This window comes from Anolis carolinensis, chromosome 2, assembly GCF_035594765.1.
Source record: "Anolis carolinensis isolate JA03-04 chromosome 2, rAnoCar3.1.pri, whole genome shotgun sequence".
Classification (NCBI taxonomy): Eukaryota; Metazoa; Chordata; class Lepidosauria; order Squamata; family Dactyloidae; genus Anolis; species Anolis carolinensis.
The window spans coordinates 5,773,825-5,797,070 of record NC_085842.1 but is presented as its reverse complement, the minus strand read 5'-3'; the positions used below and the strand labels follow the sequence as shown (position 1 = coordinate 5,797,070).

General features: G+C 43.6%; 1 protein-coding gene across 10 annotated transcripts in view; it reads right to left on the bottom strand.

The window, feature by feature from the left end:
• The window catches only part of LOC100564487 (H-2 class I histocompatibility antigen, Q9 alpha chain-like), a 29,887-nt gene extending 10,832 nt beyond the window's left edge, over positions 1–19,055 (bottom strand). For 4 of the 10 annotated variants that reach the window (XR_010003710.1, XR_010003711.1, XR_010003709.1 and 1 more), the window contains exons 1-6: positions 18,894–19,052; positions 15,353–15,625; positions 6,547–6,822; positions 5,807–6,091; positions 1,518–1,592; positions 397–459 (exon numbers count right to left, since the gene is read on the bottom strand). Coding sequence is in view for 7 of the 10 variants with exons in the window: in XM_062972923.1 (XP_062828993.1) it covers positions 397–459; positions 1,518–1,592; positions 5,807–6,091; positions 6,547–6,822; positions 15,353–15,625; positions 18,894–19,041 (1,120 nt within the window). In the remaining 3 variants the exon portion in view is untranslated. Of the gene's footprint in view, positions 1–396; positions 460–1,517; positions 1,593–5,806; positions 6,092–6,546; positions 6,823–15,352; positions 15,626–18,893 lie in introns of all 10 variants that reach the window. The other 6 variants (XM_062972920.1, XM_062972924.1, XM_062972922.1 and 3 more) reach the window with 4 other exon arrangements.
• Between the last annotated feature and the right edge of the window lie 4,191 nt (positions 19,056–23,246).

The following is a 23,246-nucleotide window of genomic DNA, read 5'->3' as shown; positions in this document are numbered from 1 at the left end:
TCGGGGTGAGAAAGAAGGGCGGAATACAAATATTGTAAATAAATAAATAAATACATTCCCATTGCTTCATCTTGATGTTTTTCTGCAGATAAGAATTTGGGATATAAACCGATAAAAGTACAGCTCTCTCCCTCAGCCTGGCTGACTCTGCACTTGACCCCTGGGGCCAGATGTCTCTCTTTGGGATCTACCTACTAGGGGTACAGACTGACTGAAAACCATTTATGTTTCCATTGTTCTTTTCCATGCTGAGGGCTGGATAGCTACGTTCAGTGCTATTGGCTTCACTGCAGCTTTGGGAACAGTCTTGGATGTATGTCTCAATTCAATCCATTTCAGTCAAATGCCCACCTCACCCATCTGGAGTAAACATGCAATGGGGAAGGCAACACTCACTTGAAGCTGCTTGGCATCCATATTGACATCTTGAAGTTATTCTGCGATCATGTTGCCATTTTACTGCAGAGACAGAATCGGGGAGTTAAAGGTGACTCTCAGGGATCAACACAATTTCATTCTCTGATAAAGAAGACCACACACCCTCCTCTTCCTCCTTCCACAGGGACGGAGGCCTTTCGGTCTCTTGTATCAGCTATGGCTGATTTCTCTGGTTGAGTGAGTCTTCAGTGCCTTTCATGTTCTTTGACTCGTGTTTGGGCAATGCTGCCTTTAGTGATCCCTCTGTAGACTTGTCTACAGCTACATGGTACATGGTAGACTCCTGCAGAGGAGAGAGGATCCCTCTTGTCCTTTGCTGAAAGTAGCATTTGTTGGATCTGGCTTCCAGTATTAAAAAAACTCAAAAATCAGAACAGTAAATAAGAAGCAACACTCTGAAAACAGAGGAGTTCCAGATATCAATGAATCAGGGGCAGCTAACGACTAATTACCTTGATCAGCTAATTACCTTGATCAGCATTGAATAGCTTCATCTCCTGGCTTCTTCCTGCCTGGGGGTATCCTTTGTTCAAAGGATACTCCCAGGCAGGAAGAAGCCAGGAGATGAAGCTATTCAATGCTGATCAAGGTAATTAACTACAACATTCACACTGGCCTCCAACTGACAAGAGTTCTTCTCTCACCCTGGACTTTCCACAAATATATAAACCTTCCTTGCTTAGTTTCTCCATATACCTCACAACCTCTGAGGATGCCTGCCATAGATGTGGGCGAAACGTCAGGAGAGAATACTTCTGGAACATGGCCATACAGCCCGGAAAACATACAACAACCCTGTGATCCCGGCCATGAAAGCCTTCGACAACGCCTTTCGGTCTCTCCAGCAAAGACATTAGCAAAATGGGAAACCTTCCCTGGCAACAGGCTGAGACCTGTGCTCATGATGTGGAATAAGATAAGGCAAATGGAGAAGTCCATGCCTCCAAGATGTCGGCAAAGCTTAACCTTCCCTTCAAAGGTAGAGAGAGTCCTCAAAAGGAAAATAACCCCCACCCACCCACCCACACAACCACAGAACGCCTCTTCCCCACAAGGAAATGCATTCAGAATTTACTCACTGAAATACACAGCAATCCCAGTACTCAGAAGGAGAATCCCCATGGCACACCCAAGGATGAGTCCCAATTTGGAGGCTGAAGGTAAAATGGAGATGAACAAAAGAATTAAAAGGAAATCCCTATATCAAACCCTTTATGGATCAGATTATAGATGGAGAAAGAGCTAAAGTACGTGTGAGAAACCAGTCCTCACAATCACCTGTCAAGTTTGCAGAACTGGAATTGGAAGTGGCCATATTAGAAGAGCAACCAGGTGTAGCTCTCCCATTAAACCTTGGCCTCAGCAGGTGGAGAAAGTGTTGTAATCTCTGAGTGGTTAGATTCAATTTAACCCTCTCTGGGGGAGATTCCACCAAAATGCAGCAGAGTAGCAAAAGCAAACGCTTTCAAATGCAACAGTTACTTACACGGGGTGAGCAAAGAGAAGTCTTTCAGCTTAGGATGGCAATGGACTGCAGTGTCTCAGTAAAAGTTCAAAAACATTTATTCAGGTAAAAAGAATTCCAGTGTAGATAGAAAGGCTTGGGAGCTGTCTAGTCTACTCTAGACTGGTTTCTAAGGAAAAATAACAAACATCTAAACAGTTACATCTTGCCAGGGGAGACAGCAAGATGCTGCTTGTTAGCTGGAAGAACCAAGGGATAAGAGAGAACCAAAATGGTTCCAACCTCATGGTCCAGTTTATTGGGGCCATAAAAGACATTCTGACCAATGAGAAGTTAGTGTCCCTAAAGATTCACATTTCTACTAACTTCAAAGTAAGGGACGTGACTACACAGGATAGAGTGAAACACAGTAAAGCCTGTCTCGGCATGCTTTGGAAACGGGAAAAGGATTCCCTCAATCTAACTCTATCATCTAACTGACTACATCTAGACTTGAGTAGCCCAGGGTGATTCCCAACAAAAAGAGCCTCCTCCATGTCTTATCTGCCTTTGCTCTGGCCTGTGAGGGGTAGAAGAGCAGCCAGCACCTACTTGGACAAATCCTATCTGCGCCTGCCCTTCCTTTTTCTTTGCATATTAAACCCAATAGCTCATCAGCAAGAAACTATGAAATCAATTTATTTTTAAGCCTCTCAGGATATATTTGATTTTAAAAAAATTAAACAAGGTGAAATAATAAGTGGGTTGCTATTGATGACAGTCACCCCGGCTTTTATTTTAATCAAAAAACCCAGCAGAGAGTTCCGCAGATTGCTCAACAAAAGGAACGAAGCGGGACCGCAGCAGACTATTATTAAAAGACTTTTTTTCTTCACTTTCCCCTTCCCTGAACTATGTAACAAAATCCCCCAATAAAAGTAGCATTTATTTTAACAATAACACTCTCTATCTGGTTATTTTGTATCTTTTCTCTGACTCCTTCCTTTGCATGAAATCTCTCTCTCTCTCGTCCCTTTAACTCCGGCTGAGATTTCTCCGCCATAGATTAACATGGCGGTCGATATAAATCAGCTCATATCTCTATCAAAATTACCCCTAGAACGCTCCTCTTTTAGTCCTAACCCTTTCTAAGGCTCCTGACTCGAAGACAACCAACGGAACCGAAATCGGTCCGGTTTTCGGCACCTCAACAGCTGACTGTCAAACGGGACCGACGGCTCCTTTCAAGCTAAACTGCTGCCTTATCCCGGACTTTCCTCTCCCCGCGGAATGGGTTTAAGAGATCCCTAGCCCCTTTCTGTGAACTAGGGATGGGGGATCGCTCTCTCGCTGGGGAAACATAGTTCTCCAAGTACCCTTACCCTCTCTGCAGCTGCCAGGGGGTGCCCGGACGGATGCCCTCCACGTTTCATTCATACTTTTCATGATTTTATGAAGGAGAAGAACACTCTTCCCCAGACCTACCCCTGGACTTATGAAATCCTATACTTCCAAAGACTGCAACCCACATGTGCCTCTTCCCCATGCCATCTCTACGAATTCCTCCCATCACAGATGAACTCTTTTTCCTCATGTATTTGTGAATTTTCATATTCTATGTACTTGGACACTCTCATGACTCACTGTTGTATGAATTTCTAATCGTTGGGCTAACTTCATGAATTGTGAAATCATGCTGCTAGAACTCCACTCCTATGAATTTCCATATCGGGTTCCCCAGATGTTGTGAACTTCGTCCTTATCAAATGTTTTCTATTGCTTATATCATTCATGATTCCCCTTTATGCAATGTCACCCACCTTTATGGATTCTCCCTTATTTCCTTGAAATCTATCTATCTGCCTATATGTATTTGTACTCTTTGGGATCCCTGGAAAATATGTATTCTTCCCAGCAGGGTTTATGTTCCAACTTTATTTTAATTTTCATTCTATCCCATATAATTGTCAAATCATGAAATCAAATGGGAAATATTATGACCCCCACGTGAACCTTAGCCCCATGACCCAGACCTCCCTTCCCAAAAACAAAAGGATAATCTGCCACAGTTTAATCCAATCTCATTCCGATCGCATGGACAATATAGGGCGAGTCACCCAAATTCCTAAAGGTGACTCACCCCCAAGGCAAACATTGTCATATCCCAGGCCAGGACGCCGCAGGAAGGCACCCTGTGGGGCCGTCAATGACGGCTCATCACCACCCATCACCACTTCCCGTCTGACACCCCAAGGCATATCTAAAATCTGTGAACGTGACAGGACCCCGGACACCCTTGATGGGTGCCATTAATTCCTTTAGAAATCGGCCGGGTCAGGATTAATCTATCCGGTCACTTCATTGTTTCAATAGCTCCCGCCTCCTCCCCTCTGATTGGCCCGAGGGGGGACAAAAAGCGGCTCCCCATTGGGCCAGCAGAGCAAGGCGGGAAACGAAAGCCCGCCTCGTTCAACCTCTCAGCCTATCCACGATCAGATGGGCAGGGAAGCGGGGCGGGAAATTCAAAGGGCTGTCAGACCGAAACATTGTATAAATATGGCTTTATTTGAAACATATGTTACGCTAGTAGATTGAATGATCGCTATTAGCGTCCTTTTCAGCTGAATTGCTCAATAAAAACTCCTTGGCGGATTTTCCTTCAACTTGGCGGACCTTCTTCATTTCAGGCTTCAGGTTGTATTGCGGCTTATATTCTCCTTTTGGCTTCGCCAAGGTCCGTTCCCTCAGGACCGGGTCGGGTCTCTCCTTAAGGGCCCGATCCCCCAAAGTGCGGTCGACAACACTATGAGTCTTTCGGGCAGTATGGCCATGATCCAGAACATGGACATACAGCCTGAAAGACTCACAGCGACCCAGTGATTCCGGCCATGAAAGCCCTCGACAATACATTGAAATAATAAGCTTTGTGTATCGTGTTTTGCTGGCATATCTGCATCAAATAATGTAAACATTTACAAATGTATCACAGCCACTCAGGATGAGAGGGATAAATACATCTTTGCATAGGGTAGGGAATGTAAATTTACAGCCTGTGCCATTGTGCCTGGGGCTATAGCTCTTAGCGAAAGAGGCATGGACGTGACATCTTTCCCCAGGGGATTGCTTCTTGCCCTCCTTTAGGGAAACTGGAACTCCCAAGGACCAAAACACTGTAGATAACTCAAAACTGGTTTTATTGTTCACAAAAGGTTATCCCAATAAGCTGGAAGTTTCAAAGGGGTAAAGGAAAATATACGTTACAGTCTTTGGTTGTCTTAAGTCCAAGGAGTTCTGCAGCTGAGAAGCTTTTCCAGGTCCCTCTTTCTCAATGGCTGTGAATGCCGGAGCAATCCTCAGCCTCAGTCCAAATGACCTATGTTTGAAGACACAGTCTTCCTCTATTGCCAAAGGACTGATTTGAAGGCGCTTGAGACTCCTCAAGGGTAAGAACCTCAGAATTGGTGCTGAGAGGTAACTTAATCAAGGGCTTTTAGAGCTAAGTCCCTCTCTTGCGTCTATCTGATAGAAAGCTTGATGGTGGAATGAAAAAGGAAACACTGACCCACTCCAGGAAAGGGTGGAGCCAAACAATTGAGCTGAGGAAGCAATATAACTGGTGCAAACAACATTGATTGACAGCTATAAATAACCAATCAATCCAACAACATTTACAGGGTAAAGGCAAAATCAGGCATGATACAATTCAAATCTTGCAACTGACAGTTCGACATATAGATGGCGCCACTCACGCCGTCACACCGGATAAGAGATAATCAACCTGTATTGTGTACAGTCTCTACAGCTGGAGTTCTGATAGCAGAGTCTGGGGTACTACTCTGCCTTCAAAACTCCAGTTCTGATGCATCTGATAATCCTTTTGCTTATTTTCATCCCCTGGAACCCGCCTTTCCTCAAATTACTCACCAGGCTCCTCCCAGGCCAAGTCTACTGGTTTCAGAAGGCCATCATGCTCCACGTGGCATTTGTAGCGGCCCCTGTCCTTGGGGTCCACCTTGATACTTTTCCAGGTGTAGTACGTCCCATCCGAGTTGGGGGATACAAGGCCATGGAAGGTATCTTGCTGCCAGACCTCCCCATCCCTTGTCCACTCAATGTCAATGTCCTTCGGGTAGAAGCCCCCCACCTGACAGATCAAGGTTTCCATCCCATCGTGGTCTACCTTCCGGGTCACCATCACTTCTGGTGTCTCTGCAAAATAATACCAGAATCAGCACAGGGCCTTTCCCAATGCCAAGAAGGGTGAGTGCCCTTGTTTGGGCTACCTGGGGAAGGACCCCTATCTTCCTATCTTCAACAATCTTCAGCTACTTCTGTGCCCGCCCCTCCCAAGAAAAACTTGACCATTCTGATCAATTGGTAAATGTTGCAAACTTACATTTGGTGCTGCCACGTTTCCTTTCTTTTCCTTCCTCTTCTTTCCTTTCCTCAATACTTGGATTTTGTGTTTCATTTTCTGACAGAGAGGGTGGACCATATCATGGAGGCTGTTATGTTTGGAGGCTTCCTAATACGAAACAGGATCAAGTGTCCTGCACGGAGCAAAGTCCACTCCCCCTCTCTAACTCCACTATATTATTTTTCTACTTATCCCTCCCCTCCCGCTCCCCCCCCCCCCGTCAAGCTCTTGGTGACACCCCCTTCACCTGTCCTCAGCAGTGTCTCCTTGCCGTAGTCCAGGTACTTCTTCAGCCACTCAATGCAGGTCTCCTGCAGGTAAGCCTTAAGGTACTGGTTGCGCATTGATTGAGCATCCCACTTCCTCTTGGTTTTCTGGGCTGCCCCATCAGCTGCCGTCCAAGTGAGGGTCTCCTTGTCAAAACTGATGAAGTCCTTCCCATCGTAGGCATACTGTCGATATCCTCCTTTGCTCCCATCTTTCCTCAGGTCACAGCCGTACATCTGCTGCAGGGTGTGAAACCCTAGAATCATAGAATAGTAGAGTTGGAAGAGACCTCATGGGCCATCTAGTCCAGCCCCCGCTAAGAAGCAGGAAATCGCATTCAAAGCACCCCCAACAGATAGCCATCCAGCCTCTGCTTAAAAGCCTCCAAAGAAGGAGCCTCCACCACAGTCTGGGGAAGAGAGTTCCACTGCCGAACAGCCCTTCTCACAGTGAGGAAGTTCTTCCTGATGTTCAGGTGGAATCTCCTTTCCTGTAGTTTGAAGCCATTGTTCCGCGTCCTAGTCTGCAGGGCAGCAGAAAACAAGCTTGCTCCCTCCTCCCTAGGACTTCCCTTCACGTATTTGTACATGGCTATCATGTCTCCTCTCAGCCTTCTCTTCTGCAGGCTAAACATGCCCAGCTCTTTAAGCCGCTCCTCATAGGGCTTGTTCTCCAGACCTTTGATCATTTTAGTTGCCCTCCTCTGGACACATTCTAGCTTGTCAACATCTCCCTTCAACTGTGGTGCCCAGAATTGGACACAGTATTCCAGGTGTGGTCTGACCAAGGCAGAATAGAGGGGGAGCAGGACTTCCCTGGATCTAGACGCTATTCCCCTATTGATGCAGGCCAGAATCCCGTTGGCTTTTTTAGCAGCCGCATCACATTGCTGGCTCATGTTTAACTTGTTGTCCACAAGGACTCCAAGGTCTTTTTCGCACACACTGCTGTCAAGCCAGGCGTCCCCCATTCTGTATCTTTGCATTCCATTTTTTCTGTCAAAGTGAAGTATCTTGCATTTGTCCCTGTTGAACTTCATTTTGTTAGTTTCGGCCCATCTCTCTAGTTTGTCAAGATCGTTTTGAATTCTGCTCCTGTCTTCTGGAGTGTTAGCTATCCCTCCCAGTTTGGTGTCGTCTGCAAACTTGATGATCGTGCCTTCTAACCCTTCGTCTAAGTCGTTAATAAAGATGTTGAACAGAACCGGGCCCAGGACGGAGCCCTGCGGCACTCCACTTGTGACTTCTCTCCATGATGAAGACGATGCATTGGTGAGCACCCTTTGGGTTCATCTGCTTAGCCAATTACAGATCCACCTAACCGTAGTTTTGTCTAGCCCACATTTTACTAGTTTGTTTGCCAGAAGGTCGTGGGGGACTTTGTCGAAGGCCTTACTGAAATCCAGGTACGCTACATCCACAGCATTCCCTGTTTTGACCCAACTCGTAACTCTATCGAAAAAAGAGATCAGATTAGTTTGGCATGACTTGTTTTTGGTAAATCCGTGTTGACTATTAGCAATGACCGCATTTGTTTCTAAGTGTTCGCAGACCACTTCCTTAATGATCTTTTCCAGAATTTTGCCTGGTATCGATGTGAGGCTGACCGGACGGTAATTGTTTGGGTCGTTCTTTTTTCCCTTCTTGAAGATAGGGACCACATTCGCCCTCCTCCAATCTGCTGGGACTTCTCCCGTTCTCCAAGAACTCTAAAAGATAATTGCCAGTGGTTCTGAAATAACTTCTGCTAGTTCCTTCAATACTCTTGGATGTAGCTGATCTGGCCCTGAGGACTTGAATTCATTTAGAGTGGCCAGGTGTTCCTGGACAACTTGTTTCCCTATTTGGGGTTGGATTTCCCCCAATCCTTCGTCCATTTCATGTTGCTGAGGTTGAAGATAGCTTTCTTTTTGTGAGAAGACTGAGGCAAAGAAGGCATTAAGTAGTTCTGCCTTTTCCCTGTCCCTTGTCATCATCACCCCATTTTCTCCTCGCAGTGGCCCTATCGCCTCCTTGTTCTTCCTTTTTCTACCAACGTAAGCAAAAAAGCCTTTTTTGTTGTTTTTTATGTTCCTGGCAAGCCTGAGCTCATTTTGAGCTTTAGCCTTGTGAGCCTTTTCCCTACAGGAGTTGGCTATACGTTTGAATTCTTCTTTGGTGATTTCTCCCCTTTTCCCTGAAAGAGAAATACAGGGGCGGTGGGGGTTCAGACAAGATTAGAGGCATCCACCACCTTCCTTGTGACCACAAGGGGCAGATTTGAAATTTCTCAGAAACAGCAGGATTTTTTTTTCTAGGGAGGGGGAAAGGCAACCACATTCTAAGAAAGCGTGAAACATTACAAACTGCCCAGTGTTTAATGGTTAATAATCCTGAGATATAATGTATTTATTAAAATATTTATCTCCTGCCTTGCCTCATGGGATTTCAGAGAGCCATTGATCTTCATGCAGCAATGTTTTTTCTGCTCCCTGCCTTCTTGCAGAGGTTACTTTCCCCTTCTTGCCCAAATATTTCTTCATAGAATCATGGAATCATAGAGTTGGAAGAGACTGCATGGGCCATCTAGTCATCCCCCCCCCCCCCCCGGTTATTGTGTATATTTTGTTATTGGTTTTGTTATTGTTCTTTGATGTTTCATATGTTAGCACTGCTTTGTATTTGATTTTGCTGTAAGCTGCCCCAAGTCCCCTTCGGGGGAAGATGGAGGCGGGATATAAATAAACTTCTTCTTCTTCTTCTTCTTCTTCTTCTTCTTCTTATTATTATTATTATTATTATTATTATTATTATTATTAGTCCAACCCCCTGCCATGCAGGAAAAGCACAATCAAAGTACCCCTGACAGATGGCCACCCAGCCTCTGTTTAAAAGTTTCCAAGAAAGGAGCTTCCACCAGACTCTGAGGCAGAGAGTTCCCTGCTGAACAGCTCATACAGTCAGGAAGTCCTTCCTGATGTTCTCCTGTCCTGTCATTTGAACCCATTGCTCCGAGTCCTAGTCTCCAGGGCAGGAGAAGACAAGTCTGCTCTTTCTTCCCTATGACACCTTTCCACATATTGATACATGGCTCTCATGTCTTCTCTTCTGCAGGTTAAACAAACCCAGCTCTTTAAGACACTCCTCAGAGGGATTTATAGTCTCCAGATTTTTGATTAGTTCAGTTGCCCTTCTCTGGACACCTTCCAGCTTAGAGTACATCCGTCTTTTGAATTGTGGTGCCCAGAATTGGACACAGTATTCCAGGTGAGGTCTAATCTGTTGGGATTCATCCTGGACTACTCAAGTCTAAATGTAGTCAGATAGATGATAGAGTTAGATTGAGGGAATCCTTTCCCCGTTTCCAAAACATGCCTAGATAGGATTCACCATTGTTTCCTGGTTCCCATCCTATTTAGGTCAGCCCACCCTGACCTAAATGTTCATAGAAATGTAATCTCTCCTAGGGCTCTGATGTAACTTCCCCAATTTGGTCCTTTGGAATGTTTATGGCCCTAGAGAAGAAGCGACCAGACCCATGGAGTTGACCACCATTCCAGCTTCCTGCTTTGTTCCAGAGAGGATGCACCTCTGTCCTCTATTAGTCAAGATGTAGTTATCTATAGAGCTTTGTTATTTTAATCCGTCTATGTGTGTTAGATCAGGACAGACTAGCTAGATAGGTCCTAACCTTTTCTATCCTTCAATGGATTTCTTTTTACCTCAATAAATGATTTTAAACTTTGAAGCTAACTTTGCATCCCTTTTGCCTTCCTGATGATGCAGAAGCCTTCCAAACTCACACTGGCAAGTCTCAAGCTGCTGCAATTCTTTACCCTACTATTTTAATGGGAATTTACCTCATAAAGAGGGTTGATTAGAACTTAACGGCTCTTCCATTCCCAACATAATCAAAGCAGAATACAGAGGCACCATAACTTCCCTTGATCTAGACACTATACTCCTTTTGATGCAGCCCAAAATCCCATTGGCTTTTTTTTTGCTGCTGCATCACACTGTTGGGTCATCTTCAGCTTGTTGTCTATGAAGACTCCCTGTTGTGAGCCAGACATCACCCATCCTGTGTCTTTGCATTTCATTATGTTCTGCCTAAGTGTAGTATCTTACATTTGTCCTTGCTGAAACTCATTTTGTTAGTTTTGGCATAGCTCTCTAATCTGTTAATGTCATTTTGAATTCTGATCCTGTCCTAATTTGGTGTCATCTGCAAACATGGTAAGCATGCCCTCTAAACTTTCATTCAAGTCATTAATAAATACATTGATCAGTATTGGGCCCAGGACTGAACCCACTTCACTAGTCATTTCTTTCTGAGATGAAGAGGAAGAACCCTTGGAGAGAAGCACCCTTTGGGTTTGGTTGCTTAACCAACTACATTTACAGTTAGTACCTTAAAACCCTTTGTCTGGGAAGGAAGAAAATAATGAATCTCCTTTCTCAGGATGGGTCATGCTCACATATAAGAAATAGTTTTTAGGAATTCTTCTCCCTAATATAGCAATTCTTCTTTTGTCTATTTTCTTTTCCATCCAAATTGAATTTCCTGGCACACCTTCCCCACGCATCCTATATATTGTTTTGTGAGCAGGGACGAAATCTAGAGCTTTATTCTCTGTAAACAAGTATTGATATTTCTTTACTGCCATCATTTTCACCAGGTTTTTAGGCATTCCTGGTCATTTTATGTTCATGGAAGGCTTTTTAAGCAACAGGAAGTGGAGGCAGTCACTTCCTATTCAGAAATTTTAGGAAAATTTTTGTACTTCTCCATTCCTGCTTATAGAAATTTTCATACTAGAGTTTCAATTCACTTTAAATCCCATTGTAGTTTAGTGAAGTCCAGAGTGTCTCTGCTGAGCAGTTTAAATGCCTCTCCCTAAAATACAAATCCCAGAATTCTGTAGAAGGCAGCCACAGGATTTAAGTGGATAGGTGTGACAATCTGGATGTGGGTGAACAAATTGAAATTGAATCCAGACAAGACAGAGGTACTCCTGGTCAGTCGGAAGGCTGAACAAGGTATAGGGCTACAGCCTGTGCTGGACGTGGTTACACTTTTCCTGAAGTCACAGGCTCGCAGCCTGGAACCCCAGGTCTCGGTGGTGGCCAGGGGAGCTTTCATACAATGTAAACTTGTGCTCCAGTTGCGCCTATACCTTCAGAAGTCAGACTTGGCCACGGTGATCCACACTCTTGTTATATTTCAAATAGACTACTACAATGCACTCTATGTGGGGTTGCCTTTGAAGACTGTTCAGAAGCTTCTATTTTATATAATTTTTATTGAAGGGGTTTGTGATTACAGTAGAAGTATTAAAAACATGGAATACAGGGCAGGGAGAGGATGTGAGGAGTGGAATTAGAAGGGTAAAAGGAAGTGTTAGGGAAAGGAAAGAAAAAAGAAAAGGGGTAGGGGGAAGTGTGGAGGGAAAGAAACATTAGGGAGAGGGGTTAGGGAAGAGGGGAACAAACCATACATTAAACTTCCATTCTTTTCCTTTATGGTAAATTTCTATGTATAAAGTTTTGGAAAATGTCCTGGTCCATTTGTCTTATGTCATTATGTTGTTCATATAATTTTCCAGTTTGTTTCAGTTTGTCGCTCTAATATGTTTTCCTCTAATTTCCTTCAGGAGAAAAGTTAATTTGTCCATGTCATATATGCTTTTCAATTTCCTCAGCCATTGTTCTTTCATCAGAATATTGTCCAATTTCCATTGTTTTGCCAGAGCCAAAGACTGAATTTGACACAAATGATGACATTTTATTTACATACATATCAACGGCCGTGAGAAAGACTGTTCAGAAGCTTCAAGTAGCCCAACAGGCAACAGCCAGGTTGTTCAGCCAAGTGCTGGCTTTAGACTTTGAAGCCCTAAATGGTTCTGGCCCAGCCTACCTGTCCAAACTGATCTTCCCCTATGAACCACCTCGGAGACTAAGATCTTCTGGGGAGGCTCTGCTCTCCATCTCACCTCCTTTGTGGGTGCAGTTGGTGGGGACAAGAGACAGGGTCTTAGTGGTGGCCCCTCGGCCGTGAAACTCCCTTTCCAGTGAAATCAGATCAGCTTCCTCCTTCCTGGCCTTTAGAAAGAATCCAAAAACCTGGCTGTGGGTCCAAGTTTTCGGAAATTAGTTAGTACAATAGGCAGCTATAAAGTAATTGCAACACGACTGTAATGGCTCCTGGACAATAATAATAATAATAATAATAATAATAATAATAATAATAATAATAATAATAATAAGAATACCTTTATTTTTATACCCCCGCCCTATCTCTCTGAAGGGACTCGGGGCGGCTTACATGGGGCCTTGCCCGACACAACAATATAATAACAGCAACAAGACAATAAAACAAATATCCCACAATAAAACATCAGCATCAATAAAACAGTCATAAAAATCAACATACAGCATAAAATGTTAAAAACAGGAGACTAATACACGGATCTGGCCCAAAGTGCAGAATATTTCAAAATGGGGAGAGGTAGTTTCACAGCTAAAATAGTCAATAAAGGGCAATGTAATAATGGCAAAACATCAACGATGGAGCTATTGTTGAATGGGCAGATAAATCGAACCTACAACGATTAATCATCGAAGGCCTTTTGGAAGAGCCAGGTTTTTAGGCTCTTCCGGAAGGAGAGGATGGTAGGGGCCTGCCTGATCTCTCTAGGGAGCGAGTTCCAAAGCCGAGGGGCCACGACGGAGAAGGCCCTCTCTCTCGTCCCCACCAACCGCGACTGCGAGGGTGGTGGGAGCGAGAGGAGGGCCTCCCCCAACGAGCGAAGAGAACGTGTGGGTTCATAGGGGGAGATGCGGTCTCTAAGGTAGGTGGGTCCCAAACCGTTTAGGGCTTTGTAGGTGATAACCTGCACCTTGAATTGGGCCCGGAAAATAAACGGCAGCCAGTGGAGCTCCTTAAACAGAGGCGTTGAACGCGCCCTGTAATTCGCTCCAGTTAGAAGCCTGGCTGCCGAGCGTTGTACTAATTGTAGTTTCCGGGCCGTCTTCAAAGGCAGCCCCACGTATTATGACTTTAATAGTGATTTTAATGTATTGATATATTATGTTTTTAAATTTTTACGGATTTTAATGTATGTGTATACTGCATTTATATGTTTATGTTTGTATGGCATTGAATTATTGCCAATTTGGAAGCCACTCTGAGTCTCCTTTGGGGTTAGATAGAGCAGGGTAAAAATACAGTAAATACTAAATAGATAGATATTCTAGTGTGATGAGGTGTCATTTCATCACACTAGAGTATCTATCCAGTTGTCTGTTTTTTAACTTTTATAATATTCTTGTTTCATATTGTACAGTAGAGCCCCGGTTAACTGAGTTCTGGCTGCTAGGCAGCAGTGCTTGTGGGCTGCTGCCCACGGAGTGTGTCCTGGATCTCCTTTGGCCAGGCCCTCCGAGAAATGAGGAATGTGCTGCGGGTTTTCCTCAGCCAGGCCATTGCTGGAGGAAATTTTTTTTCTCCAGCAAGGGCCTGGCTGAGGGAGATTCAGGGAGACGTCCCTTGGCAAGCCCTCGCCCTATCTGAGCAGTTCGGTTATCCAAGATTGGGCCCGCCCCTTTATCTCGGATAACAGGGGCTCTACTGTATTACTGTTTTTATCTTTTTATATTGTGATTTGTGTTATATTGTTGTTTATTTTGTCCTTTTGCTGTTTGGGCCTCTGCCTCATGTAAGCTGCCCCGAGTCCCGGCTGGGAGATGGTGGCGGGGTATAAATAAAGTATTATTTATTTATTTATTTATTTAGTCTGACTTCTCTGCCATGACCTTCCCGTCTTGAGTGGCCCTGCATGGTATAGCTCATGGCATCATCGAGGAGCTCAAGCCCCAGCACCACATCAAGGTAACGATCCTTTGCATGCGTTATTGACACAATGACGTTGTACGACACAGCAAACAAGATAGAGATGCTGGATTTCGTATCACAAAATCACAAGTTGAACACTTCCCAAGTGTCTAGGACTGTGTGATGTATTTTCAGATGATGCGTGCAGATCCCAGTAAGTTGGCCTTTTGCAGTCGGCAGATCGTAATTTTGTCAATGTCTATTGTTTCCAAATGCCAGCTGAGATCTTTTGGCACGGCACCCAGTGTGCCCATCACCACTGGGACCACCTGTACTGGTTTCTGCCAGAGTCTTTGAAGTTCAATCTTGAGGTCCTGATAGCAGCTGAATTTTTCCTGTTGTTTTTGTTGTTGTTGTTGTTGTTATTATTATTACACCATGGTGTACTGAAAATGGTAAATCTGGCTGGGTTGTTGTGTGTACGGTCATGTTCCAGAAGTATTCTCTCCTGATGTTTCACTCACATCTACGGCAGGCATCCTCAGAGGTTGTGAGGTATATAGACCTCAAATAGATCTCACAACCTCTGAGGATGCCTGCCATAGATGTGGGTGAAACATCAAGAGAGAATACTTCTGGAACATGGCCACACAGCCCGGAAAACACACAACAACCCTGTAATTCCGGCCATGAAAGCCTTCGACAACACACAGTAAATCTGGCTGTTGTGGCTTGCTCAGATTATCACTGATGTAGACCATTCCATTCAGTTCTAAGCAGTTACAAAAACGTTGTCCTGTACTTTCTACAGCTTCCAGTTAGACAGCAAACAGATCAGTGGGGTGAGGTGGAGAAATAGGAATTTATCTCCTGCCAGGACCCCTTTTCTCCTCATGGCTGGTAGAGAGATACCATATTAACCCTGGGAAGAAATGGCAGATCACCACTCCTTGCCCTTGGCTGGTACTTACCTCGGCTCTGGTTATAACGATTCCTTGCAATCACCAGGTTCTCTTTGAAAAACTGTTCAGAATTCCGTGACACCTCAGTTTCATCCTTCCAGTAGGAGGGATCGACTTCCTCCACCTTCTTCATCCAGGAAACACAAGGAAGTTCCAACCTCACGGTGCTGTCATATTGAGAGATCCGCTGGTCATCCATATATCCCACAACGTAAAATGAAGAAAGCAATTCATTATCCTCTGATATTGCTGTGTAGAAATACTTTAGGGAGTGTGAAGAGACTGGAAAGGAAGAAAGGAGGAATCATACAAATGCGTTGAGGTAGTGCCGATTTAAAAGTTAGTAAAGCACTGAAAAGAGTGGCAAGTCTGGAGAAATGGATAGCTTATCAAGAAATTTCTACCAAGTCTATGGAAGGAGGTAAGGCAAGGCTGCATTTTATCACCCTAACTATTAAACTTGTGTGCTGAAAATACCATATGCAAAGTAGGATTAGACTAAGAGGAAGGCAATATGAAAAGTGGTGGAAGGATGTGCAGAAAAAGCAAAACTTTGGAACGAATGTAGATGGAAGTCAAGGAAAAAAGTGCAAGAGCAAGTTTACAGTCTAACAGTTTGAAAACAAAAATAATGGTGACTTTAAAATAGATAATAAAAACATAAACAAACTGGTAGATTGATTTTCCCCCTGATGAATTCATTACAGGATCTTTTAGGATTTTCTGTGATGCAATTAACTAGAGGCTCTATCACTATCACAGAGATTAACATTGACAGTGGGCATCCCTGTTTAGAAGAATCCCATTTGTTAATTTGTGTGCATTGACAGATTAATTTATAGGTTGCTGTGAGTCCTTCGGGCTTTTTGGCCATGTTCCAAAAACCTTCTATTCCGACATTTCACCCACATCTATGGGAGGCATCCTCACAACCTCTGAGGATGCCTGCCATTGATGTGGGTGAAACGACTGGAGAGAAAGCTTCTGGAACATTGCCATACAGCCCGAAAGACTCACAGCGACCCAGTGATTCCAGCCATGAAATCCTTTGACAATAGATTAATTTATATTCCCTTCTCTCTAAATCTGAAGGAATATTCACAAGAAAATTCAAATAATTATTTCATGTGCCTTAGATTACATAATTGGGGTCTGTAGCCACAAAAGTATTTAAGGGGGGCTGTGGTGAAGAAAAAGTTGAAAACCACTGCTCTAAATTTAATCCAAAATGGTATCTCATCCAATCAAAACAGCAAAGAACACGCCCGCTGAATGTTGGCAAGGATGCAACATTCAAAGCACTTAAATGTTTTGATGATTTTTAATACAAAGGTAAATGCATTGTGTTGTTTATTTGTTCAGTCATTTCCAACTCTCCGTGACCTCATGGACCAGTCCAGGCCAGAGCTCCCTGTCGGCCGTCACCACCCCCCCTCTCTCCTTCAATGTCAAGCCAGTCACTTCAAGGATACCGTCCATCCATCTTGCCCTTGGTCGGCCTCTCTTCCTTTTTCCTTCCCTTTTCCCCAGCATCGTGATCTTTTCCAAGTTTTCCTGTCTTCTCATGATGTGGCCAAAATACTTCATCTTTGCCTCCAATCTCCTTCCCTCCAGTGAGCAGCCATTGGGCATTATTTCCTGGAGGATGGACTGGGTGGATCCTCTTGCCAAGGTCCAAGCCACTCTCAGGATGTTCCTCCAGCACCAGAGTTCAAAAGCGTCTCTCTTCCTTCATTCAGCCTTCCTTATGGTCCAGCTCTCGCAGCCATAGGTCACTATGGGGAATACTTACTTACTTACTTAGACGATCCCTTGTAGTTCGAGGATGATTGTCTTCCATCTTGGGGGTGTGTCCGTAGATGGCTGAAGAGACCATGGCTTTGACTATGCGGATCTTCGTTGCCCATGTGATGTCTCTGCTTTTCACTATTCTATCGAGGTTGGTCCTTGCTCTCTTCCCAAGAAGTAAACATCTTCTGATTTCCTGGCTACAGTCTGCATGTGCAGTAATCTTCGCACCTAGAAATATAAAGTCTGTCCCTGCCTCCACGTTTTCTCCCTCTATTTGCCAGTTGTCAATCCGTCTGGTTGCCATGATCTTGGTTTTCTTGACGTTTAACTGCAACCCAGCTTTTGCACTTTCTTCTTTCACTTTGGTGATAAGGCTCCTCAGTTCCTCCTCACTTTCGGCCATCAGAGTGGTATCATCTGCATATCTGAGGTTGTTAATGTTTCTTCCAGAAATTTTAACTCCAGCCTTGGATTCATCAAGACCCGCACGTTGCATGATGTGTTCTGCGTACAAGTTGAATAGGGAGGGTGAGAGTATGCAGCCCTGATGTCCACACTCCTTTCCCAATCTGGAACCAGTCTGTTGTTCTGTGGTCTGTTCTTTCTGTGGTTACTTGGTCTTTATACAGATTTCTCAGGAGACAGACAAGGGGACTTGGTCTCTCCATATCACCAAGTACATGCCAGAGTTTGTTATGACCCACACAGTCAAAGGCTTTAGAATAGTCAATAAAGCAGAAGTGGATGTTTTTCTGAAACTCCCTAGCTTCCTCCATTATCCAGCAGATATTGGCAATGTGGTCTCTGGTTCCTCTGCATTTTCTGAACCCAGCTTGGACAACTCTCGCTCCATGTATTACTGGAAACTTCCTTGCAGGATCTTGAGCATTACCTTCCTGGCATGGGAAATAAGGGCCACTGGATGAGAGTTGAAGCATCCTTTAGTGTTTCCCTTTTTTGGTATGGGTGAAAGTAATTTCTATCCTTGGTAGGTAAAGGTAAAGGTTTCCCCTGACATTAAGTCCAGTCATGTCTGACTCTGGGGGTTGGTGCTCATCTCCATTTCTAAGCCGAAGAGCCGGCGTTGTCCGTAGACACCTCCAAGGTCATGTGGCCACTGGCATGACTGCATGGAGCGCCGTTACCTTCCCGCCGGAGTGGTACCTATTGACCTACTCATATTTGCATGTTTTCGAACTGCTAGGTTGGCAGAAGCTGGAGCAACAGTGGGCGCTGACTTCGCTCCCGGGATTTGAACCTGGGACCTTTCGGTCTGCAAGTTCAGCAGCTCAGTGCTTTAACACACTTCGCCACCGGGGCTCCTTTCTATCATTGGAGATATCACTAAACAATGATTATTTATGACGTTTATTTATCTCTCCACAAGGAGACTAAAACTATTGTACTTTGCCTTGCTCTGGTTCAGTTGTCTCTAGTGCTGGGAAGGTAGGAATAGGAATCTGCAGTCATGGGATATGTAGCTTTACAAGGGCCTGCCAGGGAGTCTCACTCAACTACATTTCCCAGGATCCCTATAGCATTGAGCCTTGGCAGGATCCCCCAGCATTGAGCCCTGGCAGCTGGAGTGGTCTCCAACTGCACTAATTTGAAAGTGTAGATACAGCCTGATCCATGCATTTCTACCCCTCTCCCCTTTGTCACAAGCGAAAGCCCTGCAGAAGGCGACAGAGACAGGAGTTTGCCCCCCCCCCCCTTCTTTCTAGCAAAGCATAAAAAGGGGTGGGTTGAAAGGTCTCACCACCGGGAGCCGGGTTCAGGGGGGCGATTCCCGGGTGTCCGAGAAGGAGAGCCACAACCCGGAGCAGCAACAGCAGCGCCATCGCCAGCAGAGACGTTTTTGCTTGTTTACAAGCCACGAAGATTAGAAGCTCAGGGGAGGGAAACATCCCACCAATACGAAGCCGCGGTTTTGCATGGCGTCACCGGTTTCCGGGCAAGGTATGGCCAGAAGAGGGTAGTAGCAACAACAACAACAACAGCAATAAATCCAGTCTCTGACTAACACTGTCCGATTTTTTGGCACTGATATCAGCATGGAGTTTGGTTTGGACAAATGTTCGACAGTGGCATTGAAGAAGGGAAAAATCATTGAAAGTGAGGGCATAAATATGCCCAATGGCCAAACAATAAAGTGTCACCAGCCAGAGGCCTATAAATACCTGGGCATATTACAGCTGGACAACATCAAGCATGAACATGTGAAAACTATGATCAGCAAAGAATACACACAAAGGGTCAGAAAAAATCTCAAAAGCAAGCTCAATGGAGGCAACACCATCAAGGCCATAAACACATGGGCCATACCTGTCATAAGATATACTGCTGGCATCATAAACTGGACACAGATGGAACTGGACAATTAGGACAGAAAAACAAGAAAACTCATGACCATTCATCATTCCCTGCACCCTCGCAGTGATGTTGACCGGCTGTATCTGCCTAGAAGATCGGGGGCAGAGGACTCTTACAAGTAAAACAAGCAGTCAAAGAAGAAGAACATGCCCTGGCAGAATATGTAAAGCAAAGTGAAGAACCTGCTTTGATTGAAGTCAAAAATCAGAAACTCCTCAAAGCACAGCAGACAAAAAACCAGTACAAGAAAACCACACTACAAACTAGAGCTGACAACTGGCACAACAAAACATTGCATGGAAAGTTCCTTGACAAAATTGAAGGAAAAGCTGATCAGGAGAAGACCTGGCTCTGGCTCACGAATGGGACCCTGAAGAAGGAGACAGAAGGCCTGATCCTTGCAGCCCAGGAGCAAGACATCAGAACAAATGCAATTCAGGCCAAGATCGAAAAATCAGCTGATGACCCAAAATGCAGACTGTGCAAGGAAATCGACAAAACCATTGATCATATCCTCAGCTGCTGTAAGAAAACGGCACAGACAGTCTACAAACAGAGGCACAACTATGTGGCCCAAATGATTCATTGGAACTTATGCCTCAAGTACCACCTCCCAGCAGCAAAGAACTGGTGGGATCACAAACCTGCAAAGGTCGTGGAAAATGAGCACGCAAAGATACTGTGGGACTTCCGAATCCAGACTGACAAAGTTCTGGAACACAACACACCAGACATCACAGTTGTGGAAAAGAAAAAGGTTTGGATCATTGATGTTGCCATCCCAGGTGACAGTCGCATTGATGAAAAACAACAGGAAAAACTCAGCCGCTATCAGGACCTCAAGATTGAACTTCAAAGACTCTGGCAGAAACCAGTACAGGTGGTCCCGGTGGTGATGGGCACATTGGGTGCCGTGCCAAAAGATCTCAGTCGGCATTTGGAAACAATAGACATTGACAAAATTATGATCTGCCAACTGCAAAAGGCCACCCTGCTGGGATCTGTGCGCATCATCCGAAAATCCATCACACAGTCCTAGACACTTGGGAAGTGTTTGATTTGTGATTTTGTGATACAAAATCCAGCATATCTATCTTGTTTGCTGTGTCATATAATATAATAATAATAATAGTAATACCTTTATTTTTCTATCCCGCCTCCATCTCCCCGCGGGGACTCAGGACGGCTAACACAGGGTCAAGGGTATATACAGTAGAGTCTCACTTATCCAAGCCTCGCTTATCCAAGTTTCTGGATTATCCAAGCCATTTTTGTAGTCAATGTTTTCAATATACTGTGATATTTTGGTGCTAAATTAGTAAATACAGTAATTACAACATAACATTACTGCTTATTAAACTACTTTTTCTGTCCAAGTTGTTGTATAACATGATGTTTTGGTGCTTAATTTGTAAAATCATAACCTAATTTGATGTTTAATAGGCTTTTCCTTAATCCCTCCTTATTATCCAAGATACTCACTTATCCAAGCTTCTGCCAGCCCGTTTAGCTTGGATAAGTGAGACTCTACTGTAGTAGTAACAATAATAATAAAAATAATAATAATAATAATAATAATAATAATAATAATAATAATAATACCTTTTTTTCTATCCCGCCTCCATCTCCCCGCGGGGACTCAGGGCGGCTAACACAGGGTCAAGGGTATATACCTCAATACCTCTGAGGATGGCTACCATAGATGTGGGTGAAACGTCAGGAGAGAATGCTTCTGGAACATGGCCATGCAGCCCGGAAACACACAACTCTATGTTTATATATCTTTTATATATATCTTTTTGAAGCAATATGTTGTACATTTTGACTGGCAAAGTGGTGTCAAAATGCATGCGGCTGCTAGGATATGCCTAGCAAAACCATGGAAAATGCAAGAAATTCCCTCAATTGAAAAATGGCTACTGAGACTATTGGATATCCAAAATATGGATTTATTAACACAAACAATATCACAGAACATGCCACCAAGACAATTGGAGTAAGATTGGAGTAAGTTGAGACAATATTTGTTAAGGGGAAAAAAAATCGAATTTGTATGAAATATGTTAATAAGCAATCCTAGGCCTTAGGACATGTATGAATGTTCGCCGGCAATCATTTTGAGATGAAGAAGTTGTATATTGTGATGCAGAGGATCTGGAAGGGGAAAACAACTGGGTGGGTCGGGGTTTTGTTTTGTTTGGTTTGGGGTTTTTTTTTAATTGCTTTATATTTTTTTTCTCTTTTCTTTTCCTTAATTTGTTCCCCCCCCCCACTTTTTATGTATGTATGTTTAAAATCATAAATAAAATATTTTAAAAATGCATGAATTCTGCGATGTAGGTACACCCTATGATTTTAAGCACCGAACTTCCAAAACATGCAGGAATAAGCTTTGCAGAGGCAGTTCTGATAGTACAGCAGCGCCCTTTAGTGGCCAAAGAGGATATGACCAATTTGTCAATTCTTGATTCTCAGCTGATTTCCCAGAAATGACAGAGCATGTATGACTGAAATGCCAGCCAATCCGTGGCGTGCAAGTCTAATCTATTTTGTGCATACATCAAGGGCTTCCTGCCTGCCCACAGATTTAACAGAAAATTCAGACAAGGCTTTGAAAGTGACATTTCCTTGTTTTGACTGCTTGTGATATTTTTTAAAATGTTAAAGCTTTGTTGATAGACAAGGAGATGTAGTTTTCCAAGGTATTTAGCCAAAGTGGGCTGATGCCCCACCAAACTATAAATCCAGGGATTCTAAAGCATTGAACCAGTCATGGCAGTTCAAATGGAGTGATTAATAGCTGTCCTGAGTTCTTGTGTTGCTATTTTTGAATTTGTGTGTAACATGACCAAGGGCTTTCCCCAGACAGAGATGCATAGAGTTTATTTCCTGCCAATCTGTTTCTATATTGGAGCTGGTTCCAGTACAGGCATAAAACTGTGGATATAGCCTTTGTTTGTTTGTTTTTACATTTTTAAAAGGACTTTTATTTAAAAAATGAACACAAAATGCAATCTATAAAAGAAACAAAATCTACAAACAAACTGCAGCCTTGCAAAGCATTAATGCAAGCTACAGGATACAATCCGGTCTTCAGAATTAATATTTAACTGAACCAAGTACAGTAGAGTCTCACTTATCCAATATAAATGGGCCGGCAGAAGCTTGGATAAGCGAATATCTTGGATAATAAGGAGGGATTAAGGAAAAGCCTATTAAACATCAAATGAGGTTATGATTTTACAAATGAAGCACCAAAACATCATGTTATACAACAAATTTGACAGAAAAAGTAGTTCAATACGCAGTAATGTTATGTTGTAATTACTGTATTTACGAATTTAGCACCAAAATATCATGATATATTGAAAACATTGACTACAAAAATGGCTTGGATAATCCAGAAGCTTGGATAAGCGAGGCTTGGATAAGTGAGACTCTACTGTATTTAAAAAATGAATACAAAACGCAATCTATAAAAGAAACAAAATCTACAAACAAACTGCAGCCTTGCAAAGCATTAATGCAAGCTACAGGATACAATCCGGTCTTCAGAATTAATATTTAACTGAACCAAGTACAGTAGAGTCTCACTTATCCAACATAAACGGGCCGGCAGAAGCTTGGATAAGCGAATATCTTGGATAATAAGGAGGGATTAAGGAAAAGCCTATTAAACATCAAATGAGGTTATGATTTTACAAATGAAGCACCAAAACATCATGTTATACAACAAATT